The 27863-nt window shown below is 43.5% G+C and overlaps 1 protein-coding gene and 1 long non-coding RNA gene across 2 annotated transcripts; one reads left to right on the forward strand and one right to left on the reverse strand.

The window, feature by feature from the left end:
• The first annotated feature begins 207 nt into the window (after window positions 1-207).
• LOC146080381 (uncharacterized) lies at window positions 208-2774 on the forward strand. Its single transcript, XR_014474863.1, has 3 exons — window positions 208-2060; window positions 2222-2359; window positions 2440-2774. It is a non-coding gene; the product is annotated as an uncharacterized LOC146080381 (long non-coding RNA).
• Window positions 2775-6465: 3691 nt separating this feature from the next.
• On the reverse strand, window positions 6466-8416 carry LOC146005714 (uncharacterized). Its single transcript, XM_083145142.1, has 4 exons — window positions 8140-8416; window positions 7503-7757; window positions 7242-7364; window positions 6466-7148 (listed from the first exon to the last, which is right to left on the reverse strand). The coding sequence occupies exons 1-4, from the start codon at window positions 8411-8413 to the stop codon at window positions 6466-6468; spliced, it is 1335 nt and encodes a 444-aa protein (XP_083001268.1). The 5' UTR covers window positions 8414-8416.
• Between the last annotated feature and the right edge of the window lie 19447 nt (window positions 8417-27863).

Genomic DNA, 27863 nt, shown 5'->3' on the forward strand with positions numbered 1-27863 from the left:
CTTGGCTTTCAACTCTAATTATGAAAATTAATTAATTGATTGAATTAATTAATGTGCAAAATAGTGGCCATGGGCTTAAAACATTGCTGAAACATCCTTTGTAGGTGTTAGATGTGGTTTATGTTATTGTATCATAAATACAAAACCTATGTTTGTATTAGAGTGAACACGTTGACACATGTCGACTTGTGTAGATTGAGGGCCGTATTCAATCCCTTGCGAAATCCATTTTTTCTCTAAAAAATTTCGTTTTTTCGCGACGAAAAGACTTCGTGTATTCAATGTTGTGATTTTTCACGCATGCGAAAGTTTTAAGTTTCGCTTGCGTTTCGCTTATTTCGCTTGGTCAAACCCTTACATTTCGTGGTTTTTTTTATAGATTTTTTCGCTTTTTCGCACAAATGTATTCAATCGTGAGATGACGAAATTGTTATCTGCACATGTTTGATCCGTTTCTCCATTTTCATTTCGACGCCCAATGGGTCACGAATACAAATTTTTATTGAGTGATGCCTCCTTTTAACCTCCGGAACCTAAACATTCTTGTTGGAGAAATGTTTGCCTCTTTGAAAGTTGCTGTTTTCCTAAGAAGGGGCATATATAAATTGTTATTAATACACTTGATTTCCCATCATGCATTGGTAAAGCACATGTTATTTTTTCCCAAGATGCTGTTCACCCCTCACAGTGCCTCACTCCTACGTTTGGGACTTCAGGGAGTAGCAGCTTATTGCAGTCAGCTGTATTTGGAAGCGTTTTTTTAGGGCAATTTGCGTTTTTGGAGAAGAAATAATTATTTTTCAATCACTGCCTACAATAATGGAGTATTTTGCTGACTTGATTGTGATGTTCATGGTCCTATCGACATACATGCTGCGATGCAAACGTCGTCGCCTGGCACGTGGATATCAGCATCATGGTCAGGGGCGTGGATATCAGCATCGTGGTCAGCATCTGTCTACATTTGGTGAGTCAGTGCGTGTTTCAATTCCACGTCCACGCCAGTATCGTACTAGGCGTGTACTGGACGGTCTCTCTGAGGCGGAAGTGATAGGTACCTTTCGCTTATCGTCTCAGGATATCTATTCGCTGTATGATCTGTTGGAAGCTGACCTGGAACCTCGGGTACGGTCAAATCATGCAGTCAGTGGTTTCCAGAAACTACTGGCTGCATTGCAATTTTTTGCGTCAGGCACCTTCCAGCCTACTTTGTCCCAGACATGCGGTTTTTCTCAGCCAACAATGTCACGCTGTTTGTCCCAGGTCATAAAAGCTTTCCGTAAATTAACGACCCAGGTTATAAAATTCCCAGACACTGACAGCGAATGGAATGAGATCAAATTTGGTTTCTTTCAAAAATGGAAATTCCCCAATGTGTTGGGCGCGATAGACTGCACCCATGTGCGACTCACACCTCCGAGGGAATCGGAAGAATGTTATCGGAATCGAAAACACTTCCATTCCCTCAATGTACAGATGGTGTGTGATTCCACAATGAGATTATTGGACATTTGTGTGGGTTTCCCTGGGTCGACCCACGACTCCTTCGTTTTAAGCCAGTCATCTCTATTCCTGGACTTTGAGGAAGGTCGAATGCCAGATGGCTGGCTGTTGGGTATGTAAGTTTTCATTATTTTTTTTAAGTTGCTACTGTAATTAAAAAAGTCTAATACCTTTTCAATTATCCCTTTTAGGTGATGCGGGTTATCCGAATAAACCTTGGCTGTTGACCCCATTACCTGATCCTGTAGGTGATGCCGAAAGAAGATACCAGGAGGTTCACATTGCATCGAGGGGTGTAATTGAAAGGACCTTCGGTGTACTTAAGAGCCGGTTCAGGTGTTTAGATATCTCCGGCGGGACCCTCTTATATTCACCGGGAAAAGTTTGCGGCATTATTAATGCCTGTTGCATTCTGCATAATATCTGTGTCGCAAGACGTTTGCCGGTGAATATTCATGCTGGTGTTAGCCAGGATGGGGATCTTTCTTCGGTATTATCTGTGGGTATGGACGAAGGAGCAGAGACCAGAAGGCATCTTATTGACACCTTCTTCTCATGTGAGTATATACAAATCATCTGTACACAAACACACACACATATATATCTATATATCTATATATATATATATATATATATATATATATATATATATATATATATATATATATATAAATATATCATTTATCTACATAAATGTTATTTACCTTTTATTTTACAGAGTTTGTTCTTGATGGAGTTCATTACAGTTCATTGAGTTTGTTTGCCCAGTTGCTGTTATTACTGTTTCGTGTTTGGAAGTTTTATTTAAAAGTCCTCTAAAGTGATAATAAATTTCAAAAGATTGTTCATTATGCAGGTGAGATGTGATCTATTTACATTTTTGTTGATTGAAAATTCATATGTCCTGTTTTACATTTTCACATACTTTCCATACAGGTTGTTGGTGGTTATCCCTTTCTATTGTCTGCTTTTAAGGATGTTTCTGTGGAAGCCTGGTTACCTTGGATGAGTGATCTCATCTCCGTCTAATCTGGTGAGTTAGCCATATTCCAAAACTGTGTAGGGGATTCCGGTGTCAAGACTCCTACCCATCCAAACAGTCAATAACCTGTGCCCCCCGTCTGTTTTCCCTTGCAGGATGTGCTGTGTGGCTGCCGGACCTGCTCAGTTATGACCCTTCTGCCTGCTCACCTTTACGGATGGATCTGTTGACGGTGGGATTATCTGCTCCTCTGCTGATGAAATTGGTGAGTATGCTAATCTGAACCCCTGCCCCCCTGTAAAGTGTGTGCGCTCTGTGCGCATGGGAATCCGGTGTCAAGACTCCTACCCATCCAAACAGTCAATAACCTGTGCCCCCCGTCTGTTTTCCCTTGCAGGATGTGCTGTGTGGCTGCCGGACCTGCTCAGTTATGACCCTTCTGCCTGCTCACCTTTACGGATGGATCTGTTGACGGTGGGATTATCTGCTCCTCTGCTGATGAAATTGGTGAGTATGCTAATCTGAACCCCTGCCCCCCTGTAAAGTGTGTGCGCTCTGTGCGCATGGGAATCCGGTGTCAAGACTCCTACCCATCCAAACAGTCAATAACCTGTGCCCCCCGTCTGTTTTCCCTTGCAGGATGTGCTGTGTGGCTGCCGGACCTGCTCAGTTATGACCCTTCTGCCTGCTCACCTTTACGGATGGATCTGTTGACGGTTGGATTATCTGCTCCTCTGCTGATGAAATTGGTGAGTATGCTAATCTGAACCCCTGCCCCCCTGTAAAGTGTGTGCGCTCTGTGCGCATGGGAATCCGGTGTCAAGACTCCTACCCATCCAAACAGTCAGTAACCTGTGCCCCCCGTCTGTTTTCCCTTGCAGGATGTGCTGTGTGGCTGCCGGACCTGCTCAGTTATGACCCTTCTGCCTGCTCACCTTTACGGATGGATCTGTTGACGGTGGGATTATCTGCTCCTCTGCTGATGAAATTGGTGAGTATGCTAATCTGAACCCCTGCCCCCCTGTAAAGTGTGTGCGCTCTGTGCGCATGGGAATCCGGTGTCAAGACTCCTACCCATCCAAACAGTCAATAACCTGTGCCCCCCGTCTGTTTTCCCTTGCAGGATGTGCTGTGTGGCTGCCGGACCTGCTCAGTTATGACCCTTCTGCCTGCTCACCTTTACGGATGGATCTGTTGACGGTGGGATTATCTGCTCCTCTGCTGATGAAATTGGTGAGTATGCTAATCTGAACCCCTGCCCCCCTGTAAAGTGTGTGCGCTCTGTGCGCATGGGAATCCGGTGTCAAGACTCCTACCCATCCAAACAGTCAATAACCTGTGCCCCCCGTCTGTTTTCCCTTGCAGGATGTGCTGTGTGGCTGCCGGACCTGCTCAGTTATGACCCTTCTGCCTGCTCACCTTTACGGATGGATCTGTTGACGGTGGGATTATCTGCTCCTCTGCTGATGAAATTGGTGAGTATGCTAATCTGAACCCCTGCCCCCCTGTAAAGTGTGTGCGCTTCCGTTCTTAAAAAATGTCAGGAAACAGAGGTTAATATTCTTCCTTACCATATAACTTGATTTACGGATGACATTTTGGCAAAACGTGATTCATTTATCTATATTTTATTCTTGAAATTAAACTTTGTCCAAAGGGGTGGCCTGTAAAATCTTCTGAAAATGTAGGCTGCTGTTATTTAAATTAGATTTGTAACCTCTAGTTCCAGGCAAGGTAATCTGGAAATGTCCACAAACCCACACTCCCATAGATATTACCTTTCTCTGTTGTTAGCACATGCCCAATTAAAGTATGGGTCTCTGATATGTAGCTATGTAGGTAGTACAATATTTACAAATACACATCTGCAGACATGTGATCTTGTGGCAACCTTTGCATTTTATTATGCACTGGTTAAAGCATTGCGCATGCTGGGGGCATAATCAAGGATAACCTAGTTACACTGCACACTAATTTTCCTGTGCCACCTAAACATCTGTATTATTATTTATCCATCTTATCTGCTCCAAGTATATTCTGTCATTCACCAACACTCATTGCAAATGTAGCAATCGTTCTTTTCGCACATCTGACCAAAACCAAACCATATTTCCTGATTTTTTTTTTATTAAAAAAAAAAACTTGTACGCTGGTGGCTGTAAAGATATTTCCAATAGTGCAAGTTGGTCATCCTGAGTAACTGATGATGCTGAACAAGCTTTTTTTTATTCTGTCACTCTAAAATGAGGTATCACCTATAAGCGATATCACATGCACATTACTATTGTAGCCAGACATTAAACTTTTCAAGCGTACTCATATTTCTGCTTGTTGACAGAAAATTTAACATTATTACGATTATTTTTTATAAATGCTGTTATTTCGTAAAAAATTCTAACATTTGCGAACTTCTTCTGTCTTTAAAGGGTGTTGTCTTCAGAATATTGAAATGAACCTCAACATTGTACTGCAGTTCAAAGCGGACCATCGAACCCAAATTTTGAAAAAGTCAAAGAGATTTTAAAACAAATTTGTTCCAGAAAAAATAAAATTAAAACTGGTTAAACTTTGAAAGAAATTCTTGTTTTCTTCACAATTCCTCAAATGGACATCTGAAATGATATTGATAAAGCGTTAAACAAATTGCTGTTGTGTGGGTAAAAAGTGAGTACAAGCAGATACAGCTGAAAAGGCCATTAACACATCCCAACATGGCAGTACCTTGTACTTCTTCTCACCTACATTCCATTATGGGATGTGGGTGAGAACTCGCACAAAGGGCACTGCCGTGATGGAATGGGAAGTGTGGGTACAAGCAGATACAGCTGAAAAGGCCATTAACACATCCCAACATGGCAGTACCTTGTACTTCTTCTCACCTACATTCCATTATGGGATGTGGGTGAGAACTCGCACAAAGGGCACTGCCGTGATGGAATGGGAAGTGTGGGTACAAGCAGATACAGCTGAAAAGGCCATTAACACATCCCAACATGGCAGTACCTTGTACTTCTTCTCACCTACATTCCATTATGGGATGTGGGTGAGAACTCGCACAAAGGGCACTGCCGTGATGGAATGGGAAGTGTGGGTACAAGCAGATACAGCTGAAAAGGCCATTAACACATCCCAACATGGCAGTACCTTGTACTTCTTCTCACCTACATTCCATTATGGGATGTGGGTGAGAACTCGCACAAAGGGCACTGCCGTGATGGAATGGGAAGTGTGGGTACAAGCAGATACAGCTGAAAAGGCCATTAACACATCCCAACATGGCAGTACCCGGTACTTCTTCTCACCTACATTCCATTATGGGATGTGGGTGAGAACTCGCACAAAGGGCACTGCCGTGATGGAATGGGAAGTGTGGGTACAAGCAGATACAGCTGAAAAGGCCATTAACACATCCCAACATGGCAGTACCTTGTACTTCTTCTCACCTACATTCCATTATGGGATGTGGGTGAGAACTCGCACAAAGGGCACTGCCGTGATGGAATGGGAAGTGTGGGTACAAGCAGATACAGCTGAAAAGGCCATTAACACATCCCAACATGGCAGTACCCGGTACTTCTTCTCACCTACATTCCATTATGGGATGTGGGTGAGAACTCGCACAAAGGGCACTGCCGTGATGGAATGGGAAGTGTGGGTACAAGCAGATACAGCTGAAAAGGCCATTAACACATCCCAACATGGCAGTACCTTGTACTTCTTCTCACCTACATTCCATTATGGGATGTGGGTGAGAACTCGCACAAAGGGCACTGCCGTGATGGAATGGGAAGTGTGGGTACAAGCAGATACAGCTGAAAAGGCCATTAACACATCCCAACATGGCAGTACCCTGTACTTCTTCTCACCTACATTCCATTATGGGATGTGGGTGAGAACTCGCACAAAGGGCACTGCCGTGATGGAATGGGAAGTGCTCAAAAGGATATTTTTACAAAAATTAGATGGACAAAAATGTTACCCTATTCTGGTGGTGTAATACACTCCTCTTCATTTTCAGCGATCTTTGAAGCCAGCTTCTCAGTCGTGGAAGGTGATTGTATTGGTTGCACAGATACTGTTGCTGTTGGAGGATAACGGCCCGGTGGCAACATTCCTGGAAACCCCGTATACATTTGTGAATATGAATAGGTTGCTGAACCTGCTGTAAGGGCAGTGGTCTTTCGTTCTAACTGTTGATGACTTGTTTGAGCATGCTGTGAATCCGATCTACGTTGAGCTTTATTGGCCATGTTCTCAACAATCAATTTTAAAGATGTGGCAATCAAAACAGAACTTGATGCTGTCTGACGTTGGCATTCTGCCATCACATTCAAATATGTTGCAGAATGTTGATTTGCCTCTGAAATTAGCATTAGACTACTTGCTTGACATGATGTGTTTTCTACTAATTTGTTAAGCGCAGTCGCCATGATTATCATAATATCCTGAGATGCTTTGTTGTCTTTTTGACGGTTAACTTCATTCTCTTGCACTGTGGTAATTAATTCTGTTAATGAAGTTTCCAGGCTACCCATACTTTGCTGTAAAAGAGTTTGGAATGATTTGTGTCGATCCTGCATTTGATCAGAGAGAGCAAGGATGTGCTGATATTCTGCATCTGGAATCTCTTTGCTAGTTGTTACTTGCACCCTTGGCTGTCTTGCTGTGAATAAAGTTAAACAAATTACAGTTATATGGTTTAATAAGTAATTTAAGAGTTTTTTTAATGCATGTTATTTATCAAAACACTAATTACCAATTGGTGTAGAAGCTGCTTGATGCTCATCATTCTCTTCATTGGAATTATTTCCGATCAAATCTGGACTAAAACATGGATCAATACAGGAGGACATTCCTGCAATGTTCATTGGATTGTCATCTATAAATAAAATTATAAATTGAGTTGTTTCAATATATATATATATATATATATATATATATATATATATATATATATATATATATATATATATATGTACACCATGGACATTCAACTGTGGAAAAATAAATATTGTACCTTCAGTCGGTGTTGGTGCATTTTCTACTGAATCAACACTGTTTCCTCGTGATTTAGTTTGATGCAAATCTCTTGATGATGTTTGTTTTTCAGGTAAACTTGCTTCAAAACCCTGGAAAGTAGTCTCCGCTGAACTTAAAAAACAACTTGGTATGCTTAGCATTTCTTGGGTTCTACTGGGTGTAAAGGCGTTCTTTTGAAGTGCTGTTACAGCTGTTTCATTACAAATGCTTTGACCAATAACTGGACGATCATCTGCAAATATAATTTAAAAAATCATTATCATTTAGAAGAAATACTTATGAAATTATTATGTAACAATATCAGGTCAATAAGCACTGATTTTTTTTGCTAGTAGTTCAAAACACCACCCATCAACAAAGTATAGTGTGTCGACAGCGTTGCATAGCCAAGCACTTTGTAACGCCATCATAAATGCTGTTCATCTGCGAAAATAACCTGCAGACGAATAGCTTTCCAGGTGACATTGACGCAGTATAGCGTGTGGCAGCACACAATGGGCAGCCATACATACTTGAGAATTTGGCTTAAACCTCAGTTTCGATCAAGTTTCATCTCAGACCAGAGTGTTTGGGTCATACCTGAAACTTGAAGTGTAAAATAAAATTGTATTTACCTATTTGCCTTCTTTTATTGTTTCTGTCTTTCATTACAGATCCTCTTTTCCTTCTGGAAGGCTCCTCTTCGTGCACAAAATCTCCCTGACGTCTGGAGTCAATTCTGCCTGCTACGCCTGTAACCATGATTGGGTTTAATCTTTTTTTTATAACTTCCTCCCATGAAAGCCAATTCACTTTCAGTTCCGGCCCTCCACCGGTCCCCATTTCGTGCCTTCGTTGAATTCCTAATTTTTTTTTAGTTTGACGACGGCAGTCGTTATATCTCTTCATGCAATGCTTGCATCCCTGCGTATTCCAGAAATCGATGTTACTTTCTCAGCAATTGTGTTCCATATTTTTCTTTTTTGTCTAGGAGCAGTAGTTTGTGCCCTTGGCCCGAATAGCATGTCGTAGTAACGATCAACTAAATCAACTAAGGCAAAGCTTTCTGACTCATTGAAACGGATTCCTCTCTGCATCTTCTTGCAGTTTTCTTCTGCAGATCCATCTCCGGGAGAATTATGTGATCCACCTGCATCTGAATTTCCATCATTATCACGATTGCCTGTATGCCTTGGAGCTTGTGGTTCTGTACAACGTATTTCATGTTGGTGACCATCTTCTTGACGCCTGTGTCGAACAGTTGTATCATGCCTACGGGAATGGGTTTCTTCATTTTGCTAATAAAAAAGATACAAAGCCAAAATATTAGCATCATTCTTTTGAAATAAAAACAAGAAGTATACAGTATTTAACTTACTTTGGTTTGAGAATTTGCAGAAGTATTTTCCTTTCGGCGAGATGATGATATTTTTGATCGCCACAATCTAAATTCTTCACTGTCCTCCCAAGCATTATCAAATCTTCCTAGCGATTCCTTAGATGTCGAATTTTCATAAAGATTAGGGCTTCTCATTCTTGAAGTCTGCGTAAATAATGTACACATGCAGCCATTGAAACAATAAATATAAAATCAATGTAAAATAACAGGTAAAGTCGGACAACAATTGTGACATGCCTATAAGAAAATGAAAATTAATTAAATACATTTAATGGACAGTGCATGCGAATGCAATAGTGGGGTGGTACAAATTGAGGAGAACATTACCTTTCTTTTGGACTTCCTTAATTTGTTGCATTCTTTTGTGCTTGGACCGGGCACATTGTTTTCCTCTGTGTCTTGCCCTGACTCATTGGATAACCTCAGGGAATCATCCGAATGTGCTTCCTGCTCATTGAAATGTCTTTGAGAGTTCCTCGACATTTCTATGAATGAAAGTGAAATATGTTCAATCTCAACTTATCACACTAATGTTTGTTGGAAAAAAAACAGGGACAATGCCAATATTCACCCCACATGGTACCCCAAAGACATCATTCAGCAGCCCTGCAGCCCCCAAACAAACCTTACTACAAGTGTACAGTAGGTTAAGAGCCACACCCTGATGTGTGGTGGCAAAAAAACAGGGACAATGCCAATATTGACCCCACATGGTACCCCTAAGACATCATTCAGCAGCCCTGCAGCCCCCAAACAAACCTTACTACAAGTGTACAGTAGGTTAAGAGCCACACCCTGATGTGTGGTGGCAAAAAAACAGGGACAATGCCAATATTGACCCCACATGGTACCCCAAAGACATCATTCAGCAGCCCTGCAGCCCCCAAACAAACCTTACTACAAGTGTACAGTAGGTTAAGAGCCACACCCTGATGTGTGGTGGCAAAAAAACAGGGACAATGCCAATATTGACCCCACAAGGTACCCCTAAGACATCATTCAGCAGCCCTGCAGCCCCCAAACAAACCTTACTACAAGTGTACAGTAGGTTAAGAGCCACACCCTGATGTGTGGTGGATAAAAAACAGGGACAATGCCAATATTCACCCCACATGGTACCCCAAAGACATCATTCAGCAGCCCTGCAGCCCCCAAACAAACCTTACTACAAGTGTACAGTAGGTTAAGAGCCACACCCTGATGTGTGGTGGATAAAAAACAGGGACAATGCCAATATTCACCCCACATGGTACCCCAAAGACATCATTCAGCAGCCCTGCAGCCCCCAAACAAACCTTACAAGCAGAGTACAGTAGGTTAAGAGCCACACCCTGATGTGTGGTGGATAAAAAACAGGGACAATGCCAATATTCACCCCACATGGTACCCCAAAGACATCATTCAGCAGCCCTGCAGCCCCCAAACAAACCTTACAAGCAGAGTACAGTAGGTTAAGAGCCACACCCTGATGTGTGGTGGCAAAAAAACAGGGACAATGCCAATATTCACCCCACATGGTACCCCAAAGACATCATTCAGCAGCCCTGCAGCCCCCAAACAAACCTTACTAGCAGTGTACAGTAGGCTAAGAGCCACACCCTGATCTTTGGCGCAAAAAAAAGGACACCCCAAACCTGCACAATAAAACAGCAAACCGCAATTTCACAAAAAACATACATTCTAAAATTGCATTTTAGAATTGTCAAATCTATCAAACCGGCCACCCCAAAACTGGAATTCATCCCTGCACACTTGTCATCATAAAAAACATTTGCAAACAAAATAAAACAATTACATTACACTCAGTTTTAAAAAAAAGGTTAACCTCAAGACCGCGAGTGATTCCAGTGCTCTGCCTTCGTTTGGATATGCTTTTCCAGCACACAGTCCACGATACAAATCAGCGCTCCGCAGTGTTCCAAAATGGAGGGTAAACTACGCAGTACACTACGCAGTACTCTTCCTTATATAGTAAACGGGCGAGGCTGGGTAGCGAAAACGAAACGCCCAGTTTTCACTTCATTGGTTAGTTTACGCATTTAGGCGTTCCACGAAAACGAAACTTTGAATACACGAAAAATCGAAATTAGTAATCGCGTCACTGTACCGAAAGAAGAGAAAGGTGCGAAAAATCGTAAACATAACCATTTTCGCACAACATTGAATACGGCCCTCAGAGTGTGCTACTGTGTAAAGTCGATGAAAGCACGTAGTGAATGTGTCGACCTGTTTAACAAATACCTACCTTAGCATATATAAGCAGGTCTTACAAAGATTCTTACCTTAAATTAAACAAACCTTGAAATGTAGAGAAGTATAGAAAGATAACCTTCCAATGTGTTAGAGTGCTGTGTGTGGCTTGCAGGTAGTGAATTCATGGTTTTGACTTAATAGACTGCAGCATTGCTTATTACATTCAGGTGTATGTGTTTGGTAGTAATCCGCGTAAATTAGCTAACCCAGGCGCACGCTGGCATGCGGTATCTGTAGGGGTGGTTTGAGATGTCGGTTGGCGGCCGCCTGTTTTGTGTCCGAAATGAGCGGTGCTTTAGTCGATCGTGCGGTAGTAGCACCGCTCATTTTTGGTGCACACCCCCGTGTACGCCCATATTTACGCCCATTTTCCCTCATTATTTCGGCCGCTCCCATCAACACGCCCCTATGCCGCCCCCATTACCCGTACACTCGCGTACAGGTTTTTTCGCACGTTGAGACCCGGCCGTAAGCGTTGTGGAGTGTTCGCGCCGGCGCATTAGCGTATCTGCACATGCGCAGATCATGAAAAACACCGGGACGTCCGCGTACGGCCCGGCCGCTCCAACCAGAATAAGGCCCTTTATGTACATATAATACTTTTATTATACATTACTTTCAAAATATTTAAATATGTCAAATGCAGAGCGATACAATTAGGCTAGCGTCCTTTTAAAGTATTTTACAATATTTGTGTGTTTCACTAAATCCAACCAGTAAAAATAAACTGATAGTATGTAAGTAGAGTTGCAATAGCTTTTTAATGACATTAAGGAAGCTTTGTAAAGACAGCCTTCTGTGGCTCCAGCATGTAAACCCAATGGGATGACATTTTTAATTTGATCCATGCTGAGTGCACATGCCAATCAAATTTTATTTCTGGGATTAGTCGGGTGTATTTGTTTGTCATATCCCCTTGAACATCCATCTGTTACCTCAATTTATTCTTGTGTCGTGTAAGTTTCTATACGAATAAACAGAGGACTTCAGAAATTGGTAGAAGAAAAAAATGTATTTTGTATACTTTTTGTTTATCTCTGTAAGTGGGACATGCTCTGTATGACAATCCAAGCTTTTAATGACTTGCTATTAAAACTTTAAATGAGTTTAAATGATAATAAGAAAACTTTTTTCACTCAGGTGTACAGTCTATGGAAGAAAATGAAACCTCAAACCTGCCTGTCTGGCACTGACAAGTGTCATTACTCTCTCCGCCAGAAAGCAAAGTGCACTGAGACAGATGTAGCTACTGTACATCATTCTAACATGGAATGTGCCCAGTCATTGTCTTGCTATGTGAATCAGTTACTGTAAGAATGCCAAATAAGTTGTAAAAATCTCTAAGTGGTATATTTACTAAAGTGCAAGGTTTTTAGAATTGAAGATGTTGCTCATATTATCCAATCAGATTTTACTTAGCATTTATCTACCACTTTCTAGGAGATAATAGCTACACACCTGATTGGTTAATATAAGCAACATCAATAGATAGGCCCTTATTCTGATTCATTCGCTTGGATGCAAATTTGCACCCTTGCGAGTGAACCAGATCCCGACTTGAGAATGATGGTACGCCGGCCCACCATTGGCAATGAGTGTACGTTCACACTGGTTGCGAATAGGTGTTTTACATAAACATCATTCGTGACCATCGAATGATGTGGAACGTGCACGCAGGTCTAAGGTTGCTCAGAGCAACCTTAGATCTGAATGCACATTGGAGGGAAGCGGGCCCCTGCACCCATGTCACCGTCCATTAGCATGAGAACAGCCAGCATTCTCATGGGAACTCCCATAAACACTGGGCGTTTCCATATGCTAATTGGCTGCCCCACCCCCGCCCTCTATTAACAAGGATGGGTGCATGCACATGCGCAGAAATACACATGCGCATGGGCAAAGCAAAAATATCAGCCCCATGCGAACTGCCTCGGCCTTGTGAACGGACCAGAATAAGGTCCTTATAAACGAAGATTTGTTCGACAGATTTATGTGCAATTCAGAATCAGGCCCTCGGGAAGGAACTTTGAGCTCCTTAGTAGTTAGTACTAGCATCTGGCAAAGTACTTGCAGGCAAATACTGGGCCTGATTCAGCTCCAGATGAAAATAGGGAAAGGATGCAAACAATGTCTCAGTCAACAGTTAATAGGTAGAGTGGTATAGTCAACATACATGTCAACATGGTCAAAAGGTCAACATAAGCAAAATGTTGACATGTCCATAGTCAACACATGAAAAGGCTGGCAGTTTTGGGGGATTTATTTATTGAACATTTCTTACTTTACCATCTATGTGGGCTCCAACTGGGAATGGTAAAGTAGCCCAGAACATGGAAAGTGAAGCAATCCATGCAATGGTGCATATGCTGTCCGGACCCGGGTAAATAGTATTTACTCCCCCCCTCTCGGCGGCCCTGGACATGGAAGCGATGAGGATAGTCTCCATTTCCCAAATTGGAGGCATGTCACCTTCTTTTTGTGTAAGTGCCGAGGCAAGTGATCTGATGCTGCTTCCTTGGATGCACCAGAAGATGACACCTTCATGCAGGAGGTGTCTACTTATACCAGAACCCTTCTGCTGATTTTGCATGTGTTAACTTCCAAAGAACCAGCAGCGATTTTGAAACAGTCCACTCTGAATCACCTCAACTATTCTGCCATCCATGCAAACTGTTCACATTTCCTTTTGTAGGCCTTGACCAGGGACAGCCCTAATATGTCAAGGTGGTGTGGCCATGGCTCATGAGGGTGTGTGACAAGCCAGTGGGCCTGGCATCATGACACCTCTCCATCTATCTATTGTATATAACAGACCCATGTGAGAGGAGGACAGGCCAAAGTTTAGCCAAGCAGAGAAGCGCCGCTCAGTGTGTGACCTGAGCAGGGGCAGATTGGGGACTAAAAGTAGCCCTGTAAAATTTCTGGAAGTGGCCACATGTGGGCGGCACCAATCAACAATGGGCTGAGCCAGCACAACAGTAGGTGGGATTAATAAATCACTGTACCAGCATGGCCCTGCTTCTATATAGAAATAGACTGTGCTTCTGTGATACTGCCCGCTTGGGGCTGTACACTGGTATTGCAAGCCCCCTTAACACTGTATATTTTCGCTAACTTTCTTTATGATTTTGACTATATATATATACAGTAGGCAAACATGAAGGGTGTGAGAAAGTGGCTTTGCCACAAAATAGTACCAATTTACATGACACTTCACACTGCGCCAGGTAGAGCCCCTTAGACACACTGCACCAGGATTACGCGCACACCGAAATGCCCTTTACACATTGTCACACACCGTAATGCCTGTTACATATTATATCACACACCATATTGCCTATTACATATTATGCAACACACCGTAATGCCTATTACTTATTATGCCACACCCCATAAAGCCTATTACATATTATGGCACACACCATAATGCCTATTACATATTATACAACTCACTTTAATGCCTACCATATACTGTTTATACAACACAATGTAATTCCTATAAATATTATGCCACACACCCTAATGCCTATTACATATTATGCCACACACAATAATACATATTACATATTATGCCACATACCTGTAACTGTCACTCACCTACATGCTCATTGCCAGGAATTACAAGCTTATTGCCAGAGGTTACATGCTTGTTGCCAGGGGTTTCTCGCTCGATGCCAGGAGTTACATGCTTATTGCCAGGAGTTACATCTTTTTGCCTGGGGGTTACCTGCTCCTTGCCAGGGGTTCCATGCTCATTGCCTCAGGGGAAGTTGGGTTAAATGGTCATTGCGAGGGGGAGTTACATGCCACAGTGGATTACATGCTAATTGCCAGGGGGAGTTACACGCTCATTGCCCAGAGGGGATTACAGGCTCATTGCCATGGGAATTAAATGCTTGTTGCACAGGGAGAGTTACATGCATCATTTCAAAGGGGAGTTTCCTGCTCATTACCCAGCAGGTGTTACTTGCTCATTGCCCAGGGGGTGTTACATGCTTGTTACCCAGGGAGAGATTACTTGCTTGTTGCCCAGGAGGTGTAACATGCTTGTTACTTAGGGGTGCATACTGTGCACCAGTGCTCCCAGAATCCACACTTCTGGGTAGTGCTGGGTGCTCTTATCTCTCTGAAAGGAGCACCTCTAGCATCTGTCCCCAACCCGGGGGCAGCCATGTTTGGAGGGGTGCAGGGTCTCTATCAGTAAGCAGACATAGACTCTGAGCCCCTAAGGCGCCGCTCCCTGCTACCTTATTGTCCTGGCTCCTGTAAGTTTTTTTTTATTATTTAAATTTAAGGAGCTGGGCTGGGGATCCAGTGGCCTCACTGGTGGGTGGCCTCCTGGGAAACTCCCTGGTACTGTAGCTTCGATGGTCAATCCACCACTGGACCCAACTAACTCTTCCGGCCATTGGCCAGTCTGACCCTGACTCAGACTCATCTGTGCAGAGAACATATAAGAGGATCTATAGTACTGACAGTCATGCAGCCATTAACACATGAGCATGGAGTGATGTGAATATAGCCATTTTAGCTTTGTTCAAATCTTGACAGTAAAGGTGAACTTCACTATTGTTTTTGTTCTTCTGAAAATTTCTTTAAGCGTCACTTGGATGTCCTGTATATACACAATCCCCTTTGAATTTCAACCTAGTGACATTTGGTCCAGGTCCTATAGATTATCCCATTATCCCTATAGATTGTAAGCTTGCAGCAGGGCCCTCTAACCTCCAAGTCTATCTGTTGTTACCCAGTTTGTTTTATCACTGTCTACTATTGTAAAGCGCAACTGAATCTGCTGCGCTATATAAGAAACTGTAAATAAATAAATAAATACATTTGGTCACAAACTTGCATGGACAACGCCTCATGCTACAGCTACAGTACTATCACAAAATATGTCAACTAAAAATAACCAACTGCATTTCCCTTTAAATTCTATTCCGTTTCTAGTTATACAAAGAGCTTTAGAAAATAAAGAGGAAGAATAGAGCATGAATTTTTACAACAGGTTCCTGCGAAAGAAAATGACAATGATCTTTCAATGTGATGTAAAAATGCTAAGCAGAGATCAAAGTTGTTATTTTTTTTCATACTAGCTCCTACAAGCCTTCACAATGCAGCGATTGCCAAACTGTGATATTGACATAACTATTTGCATATAAAAATATATATTTTTTCATATTGTAACATAAAGCTACTAACAAAAATCTCACAATGCTGTTAGTGTGACTGGTCTTCTTGAGATGAAGACTTGGCAGGAATGCCTACCAAATCTAAATTCATCCACTTTACATTTCACGCAAAGGGATGCTAAAACGTTTTTTAATTCATGAGTCATAGATTGAACAAGAAGTAAATTGCTTAAAATATAAAGAAACAACATTACAGCTTTTAAAAGCAGCATCCGTTTTCTTGTAGCAACAATCACTGAATTTCAAAATGTAAATGCCACTGGTTTATGAATTAATGGACACCATCAGCTTCCTGCGCGTCCCATTATGGAGTTCAGATAGCCTTGTGTATCAGCTATCCGCGCTTCATTTGGTAAAGCTTTATTTTTGTCACAATTTGTGATGTTTGTTATTACAATTGGAGATGATTGCGGGTGCAAGCTGAACACATACTCAAAGCGGTGTAAGCATGTAAACAGCAGAACAAATTACAAAAGTTCAAGTACAATGTCATGCCGGTACCGAAGGCTAAATATTAGATTTACGGTAGGGGTCATTTAATAAGCAAACAAGTTTAAACTGTAAAACCTTTTTATTCCAGTGTTAGTGTTATATAATGTAATATAAGTGTGTATTTGAGCTTGCAAGACAGTATTTCAACTTTTGTTCAATGTGAATTACTCAATGCTGTCTTGTTTAATCGGTGGGAGCCGGAGGCACTAGGACCTGCCGCTTCTCTCTCTCTCGGAGGTCTGACCTTTGACTTGCACCACTGTGCATGCACAACTTCTCTCCAATCGACTGTGACAAGGCACCACAGAGTGACCCATCACTCTACATATCACCATGGCATGCCCACACTTATACTACCCTGTGCACTGCAGTGCCATACATACTCTATGTGTTTCGGGCTGCATGAGTCAATCTGCAACTTGTACCTGTATTTATCACTGTGTCTAAAGCCACCTGTTTCTTTCTGGCTAACATTGGTGTATCTATAATGAATGGAAGGTCCCTGGTTCCAGCGGGACCCAAACACCCAACCCTGCACTCATATAACTATATTACCACTCCATCAGGGCGGCTCTGACTGCATAGTTGAAGAAATGACTGGGAAAATGGCCACAACGGCCATTATCCTGGTGCTTTGCACATTTTCAATAGACGTGACCCTGGGAATAAGGCATGAATGTCAACTAATGTACCTGGCACCACTAAGCACAGACCAGAACTCAAGATATTAGCTAATCACTTTGCTGTGGAAGATGGATTCCAAATTAATAATGTGTTATTTTGAGACTCAAATGTGTATACCCCCGCCTTGGATACTGGGGGTATGACGTGGATAGTGGGGATATTAAGCATTGTGTATTTTTAGGGCTCCAGAGCCACTTACATAATTTACATAGCCAGTATAGTGCTGTATTGGTATTCTCAATTCACCACTACGTAAACTGGGCACCCTGATAATACACAAGGACCAGAGAGAGCGAGAGAGAGAGAGAGAGTGACAGATCAGGGGCAACTCCTTGCATGGGCTCAATGGGAAGATACTAAGAGACCACACAGGTGAAGCAAGTGACAGGCAACTGACAAAGAAGTCGTCCCCACTCCATGTGATGGGCGCTAGTAGGCATCTGGCGGCATCGTCCAGACAGTCTATTAACAGCTCGGTGGAGACTCCCGTGGCCATAGCACAGCTAGAATGAGTACCAATGCAAGAAGCCATGGAGGGGGGAGGGGGGGGTTGGTGGATTGGGAGTGGTCATCACAGGGGGGTGCTTCTACTGATTTTAGTTGAGAACTCTACTAATTTTTAAGAGAAAGGTTTAAGAGGAGAGATAACATAGTATGAAGATGAGAATACAGTACAATATATATTTCACCTTCATTTTAGGTATTAAATGAAAAGGAGGTATCATTATATTACACCTTGAAAAAAATGTATTGAAACGCATAGGTGCAAGTGTAATTTCTTGTCATTGCACTTTGGTAAGAAGTCCTTCCTGAATAAGTCTATTTTAGAATATACCTTTTTCTCATCAAGGTAAAATCTGGGTCTCTTCCTGACTACCAACTGTGTTTTAATTCCTGAGGTAGATAAATTTACTATCTACCTATAAAATACTGCATCTCTTAATTCTGTCTGCCAAAGGAGAAGGCTATTATTATATATCATATACAGTATGTCTTAAGTATACACTATGTAAACCTAACTGCCAGGATGCTAAAGACAAGCCCAGCACAGAAGACCATGTGTGGTATTATTGTTCATCTATCCATATTTCTCTTGTCATAGGTTAGCACAAGGGGGGATAATGAGAATTGTCAATTGGGCAGCTCCAGCAAATCCCCCTCCTTGTAAAAAAAAAGGCTCCTTAGCGGCATCCCTGGTAGAATCAGAAGAATCAGGCAGATTAGGAGATCAATACAGGGCAGCAGGAGATTTGTGGGAAAACACTAACCTACTGTAGGAAGCAGGAGGGTAGGCAAATATGACCAGAATTCTTGACGCTATGGGCCTTATTCTGATCGGAGCGGCCAAACGTGCGTACGTTCACAATTACCGCACGCTAGCCGTACGCGGCCGTTAGGGTTAAGTCCGCCCACAAATCGGCCGCTTGCGTACGGGCAGAAATAACGTAGAAGGGGAGTGGTGTACAAATGAGCGTACGGCAACGTACGCGGCCGGCCCAGCACTTACACTCCGTCGACTAGCGTACGACTGAGCGTACGGCGCCGTCTACGGCCGTCTTTCCTCCGTCTCCCCACCGCCTTCTTGCGGCGATCTGAGCGTACGCCAGCTTGCACGGACGGGTCCCTATTGTTTTCAATGGAAAACTCAGCTTATGTCACCGCTCGTGAGAGTGAGCGTACGTCCGTGCACGCTGGCATACCCTTCACATATATGGACCTGCAAATCTTGCCTCTCAACTACTAATCTGACAATTGATTAATTAATCTATTTGTTATTCACTTATTGTTTTCTATTAACTCAATTGTCTACCTTAATAAAGACCTAATAAAACTACATTTTAAACCACATTACATGTATATTTGTTATGTTCTAATGTGGCATTTTAATCACTATCTATGTGTCCCCATATTGCTGTTACTTTTAAATCAAGTTATGTTGGTGTTTCTGTATATGTACTAAATTATGTCCATAATTAGTTTGTCCAAAATGTGTAACATGTATACCTACCCTGATGTTATGTGTGATGTTTTAATCGAAAAACATTAAACATTCATGCATTTTCACTATGTGTTATTTTACTCCAAAACACACACATTTACACATAAATCATTACCCCTCACCTCAAATTACTAATATAACTTACATTACACATCTGTATGTACCTACCCTTACAAGCCCTCTAACATATTTATTATTAAAAACACAGGCAATTTATAATACAATATCAACTTTTATTTATTACAAACATAATAAGGGGGGGGGGGGATAAAAAAAAATTAAATGCGGGCCTCCAGTAGGCCAAAAAGAAGTTGAAAATAAAAAAGGGTCAGGAAGATCTCCCGAATAAGGGCTGCCACCTCCTCCTGCTGCTGTTCAGTGTCTGTAGTGAAGGGATAAAAAAAAAAATTAATATATAACATAAACAAATGTTTGTTGTATTTGTACATAATAAAAAGTTGTGAGTTATGTGTGAAGGGCACATACATTTTTAAACTACATTGAAGATGGGTCTGCTGTAAACACAGTACTAAAAAAAAATATGTTAACACACACATACTGTACATAGTAAATAACATTAATTCAATTACTCCTTCATCAATGAATGTATGCTGTATCCCAATTGGTACTTTGTTTTTGGGGGACTGTCCTCTAACCTCACAATTAGCCTGTGCTATTTAAGGGTTATAACATTGTTGTGGCTTAAGCACTCCTTACTATTTTAAATTTAGGACATTGCTGTACAAATTATAGGCCTACAGCTATGTTTGTAAAGCATGCATCCGCATGGCCTCACACACTATTACCAAAACAATCTCGACATTTAAGTTGCACCAGTGGCAGATTAAGCCTTTGGGGGGCCCGGGGTACTTTAGAGCGGGGGGGCCCCTTGCACTTGTCATTACTGGCCGCACACTGCATGGCCGAATATTATACTGTCAAAACATAGAGTAAAGGCAGAATAAACTTGGTCAATGGTTACCTGCAGGGGATATATATATATATATATATATATATATATATATATATATATATATATATAGACAGGGGGTTGGCGGCACTCGGAATAATAATAGACACCATATATATATATATACACACACCACATGAAAAGCCTGTGTTTGTCCCTCTGCCCCTTACTCTGGAGGAGACCTCACAGTCCTAGTGCTGCCTCTGATTAAAAACCCTCCTATGACTAAGCTGCTGCTGCTGTTCTCCATGGACCTGAGAAGTATGTAATGAGCTCCACCAATCAGAGCTCAGCACAAACTTCTCAGCCTCTGTCCTCTGGTGCAAAGTGTCATGGGACTTAGTCAACTCCCAGAAAAGCACTGCACACTTGTGCAATCAGTGTGCCTTGCCTCCCGATGCTCAGCACCATAAATCATTGTCACATTGGCAGATAGGTGAAGCTGCAGCACTACCCCACCCATGCACAAAACATTTAGCAAAAAAAAAAAAACATAACTTAAACATTGTCTTTTTTAAAAAAAAAAATGACAACCACAGGGGGCCCATAGCTAGAGGGGGTCCCAGGGGCACTGACCCCTTGCGCCTCCATTATAATCTGGCCCTGTGTTGCACATCATGCTGGGAACTGGAGTTACCCAACACCTGGAGCCACATAACTACCACACCACTAATGTCGGATATCTCATTGGATGTACTGTTATGTCAATTATTCAAGGGGTGAGGCATGGCCACACTCAAAAAAACCACCAAGGGGACCCTTGTTCCTGGAGAAGGACAGGACACACCTCATGGTCGCCCTGCAGTGATATGTTGCAACTAATGTTGATGTTGGATACACATATGTGGTTGTTGTGATTGTTTATGTGTAGAAATGTGTAGGTCAACATTAGACACATTATTTACTTACGGCTACTTGAGCCATCCTGGGCGCCGCTGGTTGGCTGTGGAGTGGTTGGGGAGGCAGGAGCAAGGAGGATGGTCCTGGTCTTTGGCCCGAGGTACTGGGTGTTACTGGGGAGTGGAGAGGTTTGGGGGTGGGTGGTGGAGAGGTGTAGGGGGGTTGGAAATGGGGTGGGGAGGGGGGGGTGGGGGTTGTGGAGGGGGTGTGGGTTGTGGAGGGGGGGGTTGTGGAGGGGGTGGGGGTTGTGGAGGGGGTGGGGGTTGTGGAGGGGGTGGGGGTTGTGGAGGGGGTGGGGGATGGGGAAATTGTGTGGGTGAAAACTGCACCCTGGGTCTCCTCTTCTTCCTCCTCCTCTTCTTCCTCCTCCTCCTCTTCCTCCTCCTCCTCTTCCTCCTCCTCTTTCTTCTCCTCCTCCTCCTCCTCCTCCTCATCCTCCTCCTCTTCCTCTTCTTCCTCCTCCTCTTCCTCCTCCTCCTCTTCCTCCTCCTCCTCCTCGGCTGCCTGGTCCCGGGCTGCCTGGTCCCGGGCTGCCTGCTCCCGGGCTTCAATGCGTGCCCTTGCCCGTGCTGAAATGTTCATGTTGATGGCATAGAAATCGAAGATTGGGTTTCATAAAAAAGGGGGAAAGAAAAATTCACATTAGTCATGCTCATAACCTTCAAAATTATCATTGCTGTGAAATTTCAGACATTTATCATGCAAACTATTTGATATCCTACACCCAAAAACTGATCAACTACTTAAACCCCCCCTATACACCCCCATATACACCCCCTATACACCCCATATACACCCATATACACCCCCTATACACCCATATACACCCCCATATACACCCATATACACCCCCATATACACCCATATACACCCCCTATACACCCATATACACCCCCATATACACCCATATACACCCCCATATACACCCATATACACCCCCATATACACCCATATACACCCCCATATACACCCATATACACCCCCTATACACCCCCTATACACCCCCATATACACCCATATACACCCCCATATACACCCATATACACCCCCTATACACCCATATACACCCCCATATACACCCATATACACCCCCTATACACCCCCATATACACCCATATACACCCCCATATACACCCATATACACCCCCTATACACCCATATACACCCCCATATACACCCCCTATACACCCATATACACCCCCATATACACCCCCTATACACCCATATACACCCCCATATACACCCATATACACCCCATATACACCCATATACACCCCCTATACACCCATATACACCCCCATATACACCCATATACACCCCCATATACACCCATATACACCCCCTATACACCCATATACACCCCCCATATACACCCATATACACCCCCTATACACCCATATACACCCCCATATACACCCCCATATACACCCATATACACCCCCTATACACCCATATACACCCCCATATACACCCCCTATACACCCATATACACCCCCATATACACCCCCTATACACCCATATACACCCCCATATACACCCATATACACCCCCTATACACCCATATACACCCCCTATACACCCCATATACACCCCATATACACCCCCATACTCAGGAACATATTTATAAAAAGTACACCAAACATTGCTAAAAAACGCTGACATACTAGTAATCAAAACTTACATCGGGCAATATGGCGGCGAAGGCTGCTGAGTAGAACCGGCTGCCGCCGGCGCAGGTCGGACCAGCGCCGCTCAACCTGGCCCAGGCTTCTGCGGACGCCGGTTGTTGAAAATATCAGGCGGCGGGCAGCATTATACGCCCGCCGCTTGTCCGCATTAGATACATATGGGCCCCTGGGCCCCAGGTGACGATCCATCACTTCCACCAGGGCCAAAAGCTCACATGTAGAAAAGGGCCTGGCTCTTGTAGAAGTCATATTGGCAATGGCGCAGTTATTAATTGCAGGTACATATATCACTTTTGGTGCTTGCTGATTGGTCGAAAAAATTGTTTGTTTGGTATTAACTTTATTAATCCCTCTTATATTAACAAACTGGATGCGAATAGAAACTTACGCGGACCGTTCCGATATACACACCACAACCAACAGCATGCATTCAATGAAGAGAGAAGTACTGTATTTACAGTGTGCGGAAAATAATACACGCACCCCGTCTACTCCTAACTACGCTGCTTAAAGGGGGCTCAATACACCAATTGCCATGAAGAGAAGTACTGTATATATATAGTAAGCGGAAATTAATACACGCAACCGTCTACTTATAACTACGCTGCTTAAAGGGGGCACGATACAGCGATATGCATGGGGAGGAGTACTGTATATACAGTAGGCAGAAAATGATACACGCAACACTCTACTTATAACTACGCTGCCTAAAGGGCCACAATGCAACATGTTGCTGTATGACAATTTCATACACATTACATATGTAAGGAAAGCATTATAACGTGATGTTTTGAAATGTGACTCACAAAGCATACACGAACTCCAACAGATACCAGCTGACAACACTCATCATTGGAATGACAGGTGCACACATTTCACGATGTAGCCCACAATGCTCCACAACCTGTGTAGATACATATACGGGTGATTGATCAGGTGCATTGAGACCTGCGTAATTTAAGCGGCAATTATCGGCGGGAAATATCGGCGTAAATTTGCATCTACCTTGCGGGGAAAAATATACGCCCCCTTGTTCGTGGCGGGAGATTAACATATAAATATTCAGTCAGATGCAGGCCACAATTGCTGCAAACATGTCTGACTCTGACGATTCAGCAGCAGAGGACGCTCTGCAGAGAGCACAAGCCGAATCCATGCTTCAAGCATTACAGAAGAGGGAAGAGGAGCGGAGAAGGAGGGCCCAAGAGAGGAGTCGCCTGCAAGATCAAGCGGGCCCCTCAGTAACAGGCCCTGGTGAACCTCCACCAGCTCCACAAGGGCCAAGCAGCCAGCCAGAACAAGAGGTTGCATCTCTCCAAACAGGTGTGACCCAGCAGGTGCATGGTGAGAGAGCTGGGGCCACCAGAAAACGTGCTGCAACATCTAGGGTGATGACTGAGCAGGATACCACCACCAGAAGGAGAAACCCTGCATTTGTAGAGGCCGAAATGCGAATTCTCGTGCCCAGGGCACGCGAATGGATTGAATTGGCAACCAGGAAGCCAGGTGCCAGTGCAAGGAGAAACCTTTGGGACAAGATCACAGAGGAAGTGAACCAGGTGTCACCAGTGGTCAGAACTTGGGACGCGGTGAAGAAAAGGTTAGTGTGTTTGTCAGGGCAATTTGTTCAGCAGTCTCCAGCAGGAACTGAGGCCCTTATTCTAGTTCACTCTTTCTGGCCAAATATTTCTTAGATGGACAAAACCATGTGCACTGCAGGTGAGGCAGGTGTTACTTGTGCAGAGATAATCAGATTTGGGTGGGGTTTTACACCTGCCTCACCTGCAGTGCACATGGTTTGGTCCATCAAAGAAATATTTGGCCACACATGGCACAAAAGATCACCCACACTAGGAAATGTCACGTAGCTAGGGGTACCACCTAGTCCCTTTAATTCCGGACACATATTAATTACACAGGTTCTGTGGCTGGCTGACTTCAAGACTCCACTTCACCTAATTTTAAACTGCCACAGAACCTGTGTAAGTAACATGTGTCCAGAATTAAAGGGACTAGGTGGTAACCCTACACGTAGCACAGTGGTGCACATATCTCATGGTGATATTTGTATTTTTAAACTTGTAGGTGGACTGACTTCAAAAGTGCCCTGAAGAGGAAGATGACTGACCGGTACAACCACAGCATGTCCACCGGGAGCGGTCCTATGCCTGACCATTTGGAGTTTACCCCCCTGGAGCTGGACTCCTGTGACGTGATCGATGTGGGGGAGATCAGGGGGATCTCCAATATGGACAGTGAGCTCCCGGTGGAGGTCTTTGCTGCTGCTTTTGATGGTAAGTCACAGTAATGCATTGTATTTAGAAAGATATTTTTTATTGCGTATGTGATGGTGACATTGTTTTCAATTCTTATCCTAGCAGAAGCAGAAAGTCAGGATGTACCGGCAGCATCGGCCTCTGCAGAGCCACAGGTGGAGCAGGTGGTCCAGCCTCCAGCAAGACGTCACCCCCAGCCCCAGCCACAGGAGACATTGAGTGAGAGCCTGTTGGTGACGCTGGACAGGATCGAGCAGCAAGGGGTGGATGCTGCGATCCGTCAGCAGCAGGTGGCGGATTTTCTGGCGGAGTGGAAGGCCACAAACCAGCTGCAGGTTGAGGCGTTGAACCGCATTAATGAAACTCTGGCGGCTGGCATGCTAAGCATTGGCCAACACCTCAGCCGCCAGAATGAACTTATTGCGGAGCAGCTGTCCACCGCCAGGTCCCTAAGGGACAATCCCCCATCTGCTGCCCCACCCCAAGCTGCTCCCCAACCTTCCACCTCGGCTGACCCTCCTGTGGCGACTAGGGGAAGACGCCGAAAGCCAGCTGACCCAAAGGCCCCTGTCCCCAAGGCCCCATCTAAAAGGGGCAAAAAAGGGCCCAAATGAGACCTGGGTCACTTCCTCTGTGGTTGGAGGCCAAAGGTTTAAATTGCACTGGACATCCGCTTCCTGAGTTGCCCATCGATCCATTTGCGTGCCATGGGCATGAAAGTTCGTATTTTGACCTCTACAAATGCAGGTTTTTTTTTTTGGTGGTGTGTATCTTGCTTAGTAGTCACCCTGGTTGTTGCAGTACGTATTCTGGTGTCCCCATTTCTTTCACCATTGCATTTGCAGGGTAACACATGTTTGGAGATATGCAACCTCCTGTTCTGGCTGTTTTATTATTTGTGTGTATATTTTTTTTTTTTTTTTTTATTTCTCACATTAAAGTGTCAAGCTGTGATGCTGAACAGCAAATAAATTAATTTTACAAATTAAATCTAAATGGTGGTATGTGTCATTTCTTGTGTGAAACAAATACTAGATTTATGTGTACTTACTGACCAGGGTATTTTTGAACATTTGTTGAAGTGTGGTGGAAGTTTCCCATGTGTAACCCTCTCCATGGCCATTCCCATGTTCCTATCCAACTTTTCCCTGCTAATTAGTTTGTGTCAGCACATGTGCAGAGCAACTTAATAGGTGAGAAAGCAGTTTGTGTGCAGGTGAGGTAGCTCCTACAGTAGTAGGTAAAAGCAGGTCCAGAACAATGCTTTCCTCATGGAGTGGGTGAGGCAGACAAACAAGGGTGAAAAGGTACATTTGTGTAGGAATTCATATGTGTCCTCCCTAAAAAAAGATGTGTGAATGGGCCAAACATGATAAATTAGCTTGTGAACAAACATGCATAACTTTTAAAATATATATGATTTGACAGTGTCATAAGCAGATGTAGGAATCCTTTGTTAGAGAGATGAGAGTGCAATAATGTGATTGGTGGCATCTTACATCCAGAGTGTAGTGAAATCCAAATCATAGCAGATGAGATAGTGGTACAGGTCATAATTTGGGGTACTATACAAAGATTGTGTTGAAAATAGTGGTCATGTGCTTCAAACATTGCAGAAACATCGTTTGTAGGTGTTAGATGTGGTTTATGTTATTGTATCCTAAATACAAAACCTATGTTAGTATTAGAGTGAACACGTTGACACATGTCGACTTGTGTAGATTGAGTGTGCTACTGCGTAAAGTCTATGAAAGCAGGTAGTGAATGTGTCTGTTTATCAAATACCTACCTTAGCGTATAAAAAGATTCTTACCTTAAATTAAACAAACCTTTAAATGTGGAGAAGTATAGAAACATAAGCTTCCAATGTGTTTGCTTGCTGCATGTGTGGCTTGCAGGCAGTGAAATCATGGTTTGGAGTTAATAGACTGCAGCATTGCTTATTACATTCAGGTGTATGTGTTTGAGTACTAATCAGCGTTAATTAGCCAACTCAGGCGCACGCTGGCAAGCGGTATCTGTAGGAGTGGTTTTAGCTGTCGGTTGGCGGCCGCCTGTTTGGTGTCCGAAACGAACGGTGCCTTAGTCGATCGTGCGGTAGTAGCACCGCTCATTTCTGGTGCACACCCCCGTGTACGCCCATATTTACGCCCATTTTCCCTCATTATTTCGGCCGCTCCCATCAACACGCCCCTATGCCGCCCCATTACCCGTACGCTCGCGTACAGGTTTTTTCGCACGTTGAGACACCGGCCGTAAGCGTTGTGGAGTGCTCGCGCCGGCGCATTAGCGTATCTGCACATGCGCAGATCGTAAAAAAACCCGGGACGTACGCGTACGGCCCGGACGCTCCAACCAGAATAAGGCCCCCTGTGTATGAGGGCACATCTGTCCTGAATCTTGAAGTCATCTGACAGCTTAAATTAAGGTAAAAAATCAGCAATTTCTGCACTTGCGTGCATGTGGCAGTTCTGTGCATGCATGCGTGCATGAGGGCGGCAAAGGG

This window comes from Crinia signifera, chromosome 5 (assembly GCF_055691185.1).
Source record: "Crinia signifera chromosome 5, ASM5569118v1, whole genome shotgun sequence".
Classification (NCBI taxonomy): Eukaryota; Metazoa; Chordata; class Amphibia; order Anura; family Myobatrachidae; genus Crinia; species Crinia signifera.

What these genes read in the sequence shown, in the direction of transcription:
- LOC146005714 (XM_083145142.1), bottom strand. Translation starts at nt 8,413, where the DNA reads ATGAAGAGATATAACGACTGCCGTCGTCAAACTAAAAAAAAATTAGGA. An exon ending in TGCACCAACACCGACTGAAG is followed by an intron (nt 7,365 to 7,502) that starts GTACAATATTTA and finishes TTTTATTTATAG; the next exon opens with ATGACAATCCAATGAACATT. An exon ending in AGCAGCTTCTACACCAATTG is followed by an intron (nt 7,149 to 7,241) that starts GTAATTAGTGTT and finishes CTTTATTCACAG; the next exon opens with CAAGACAGCCAAGGGTGCAA.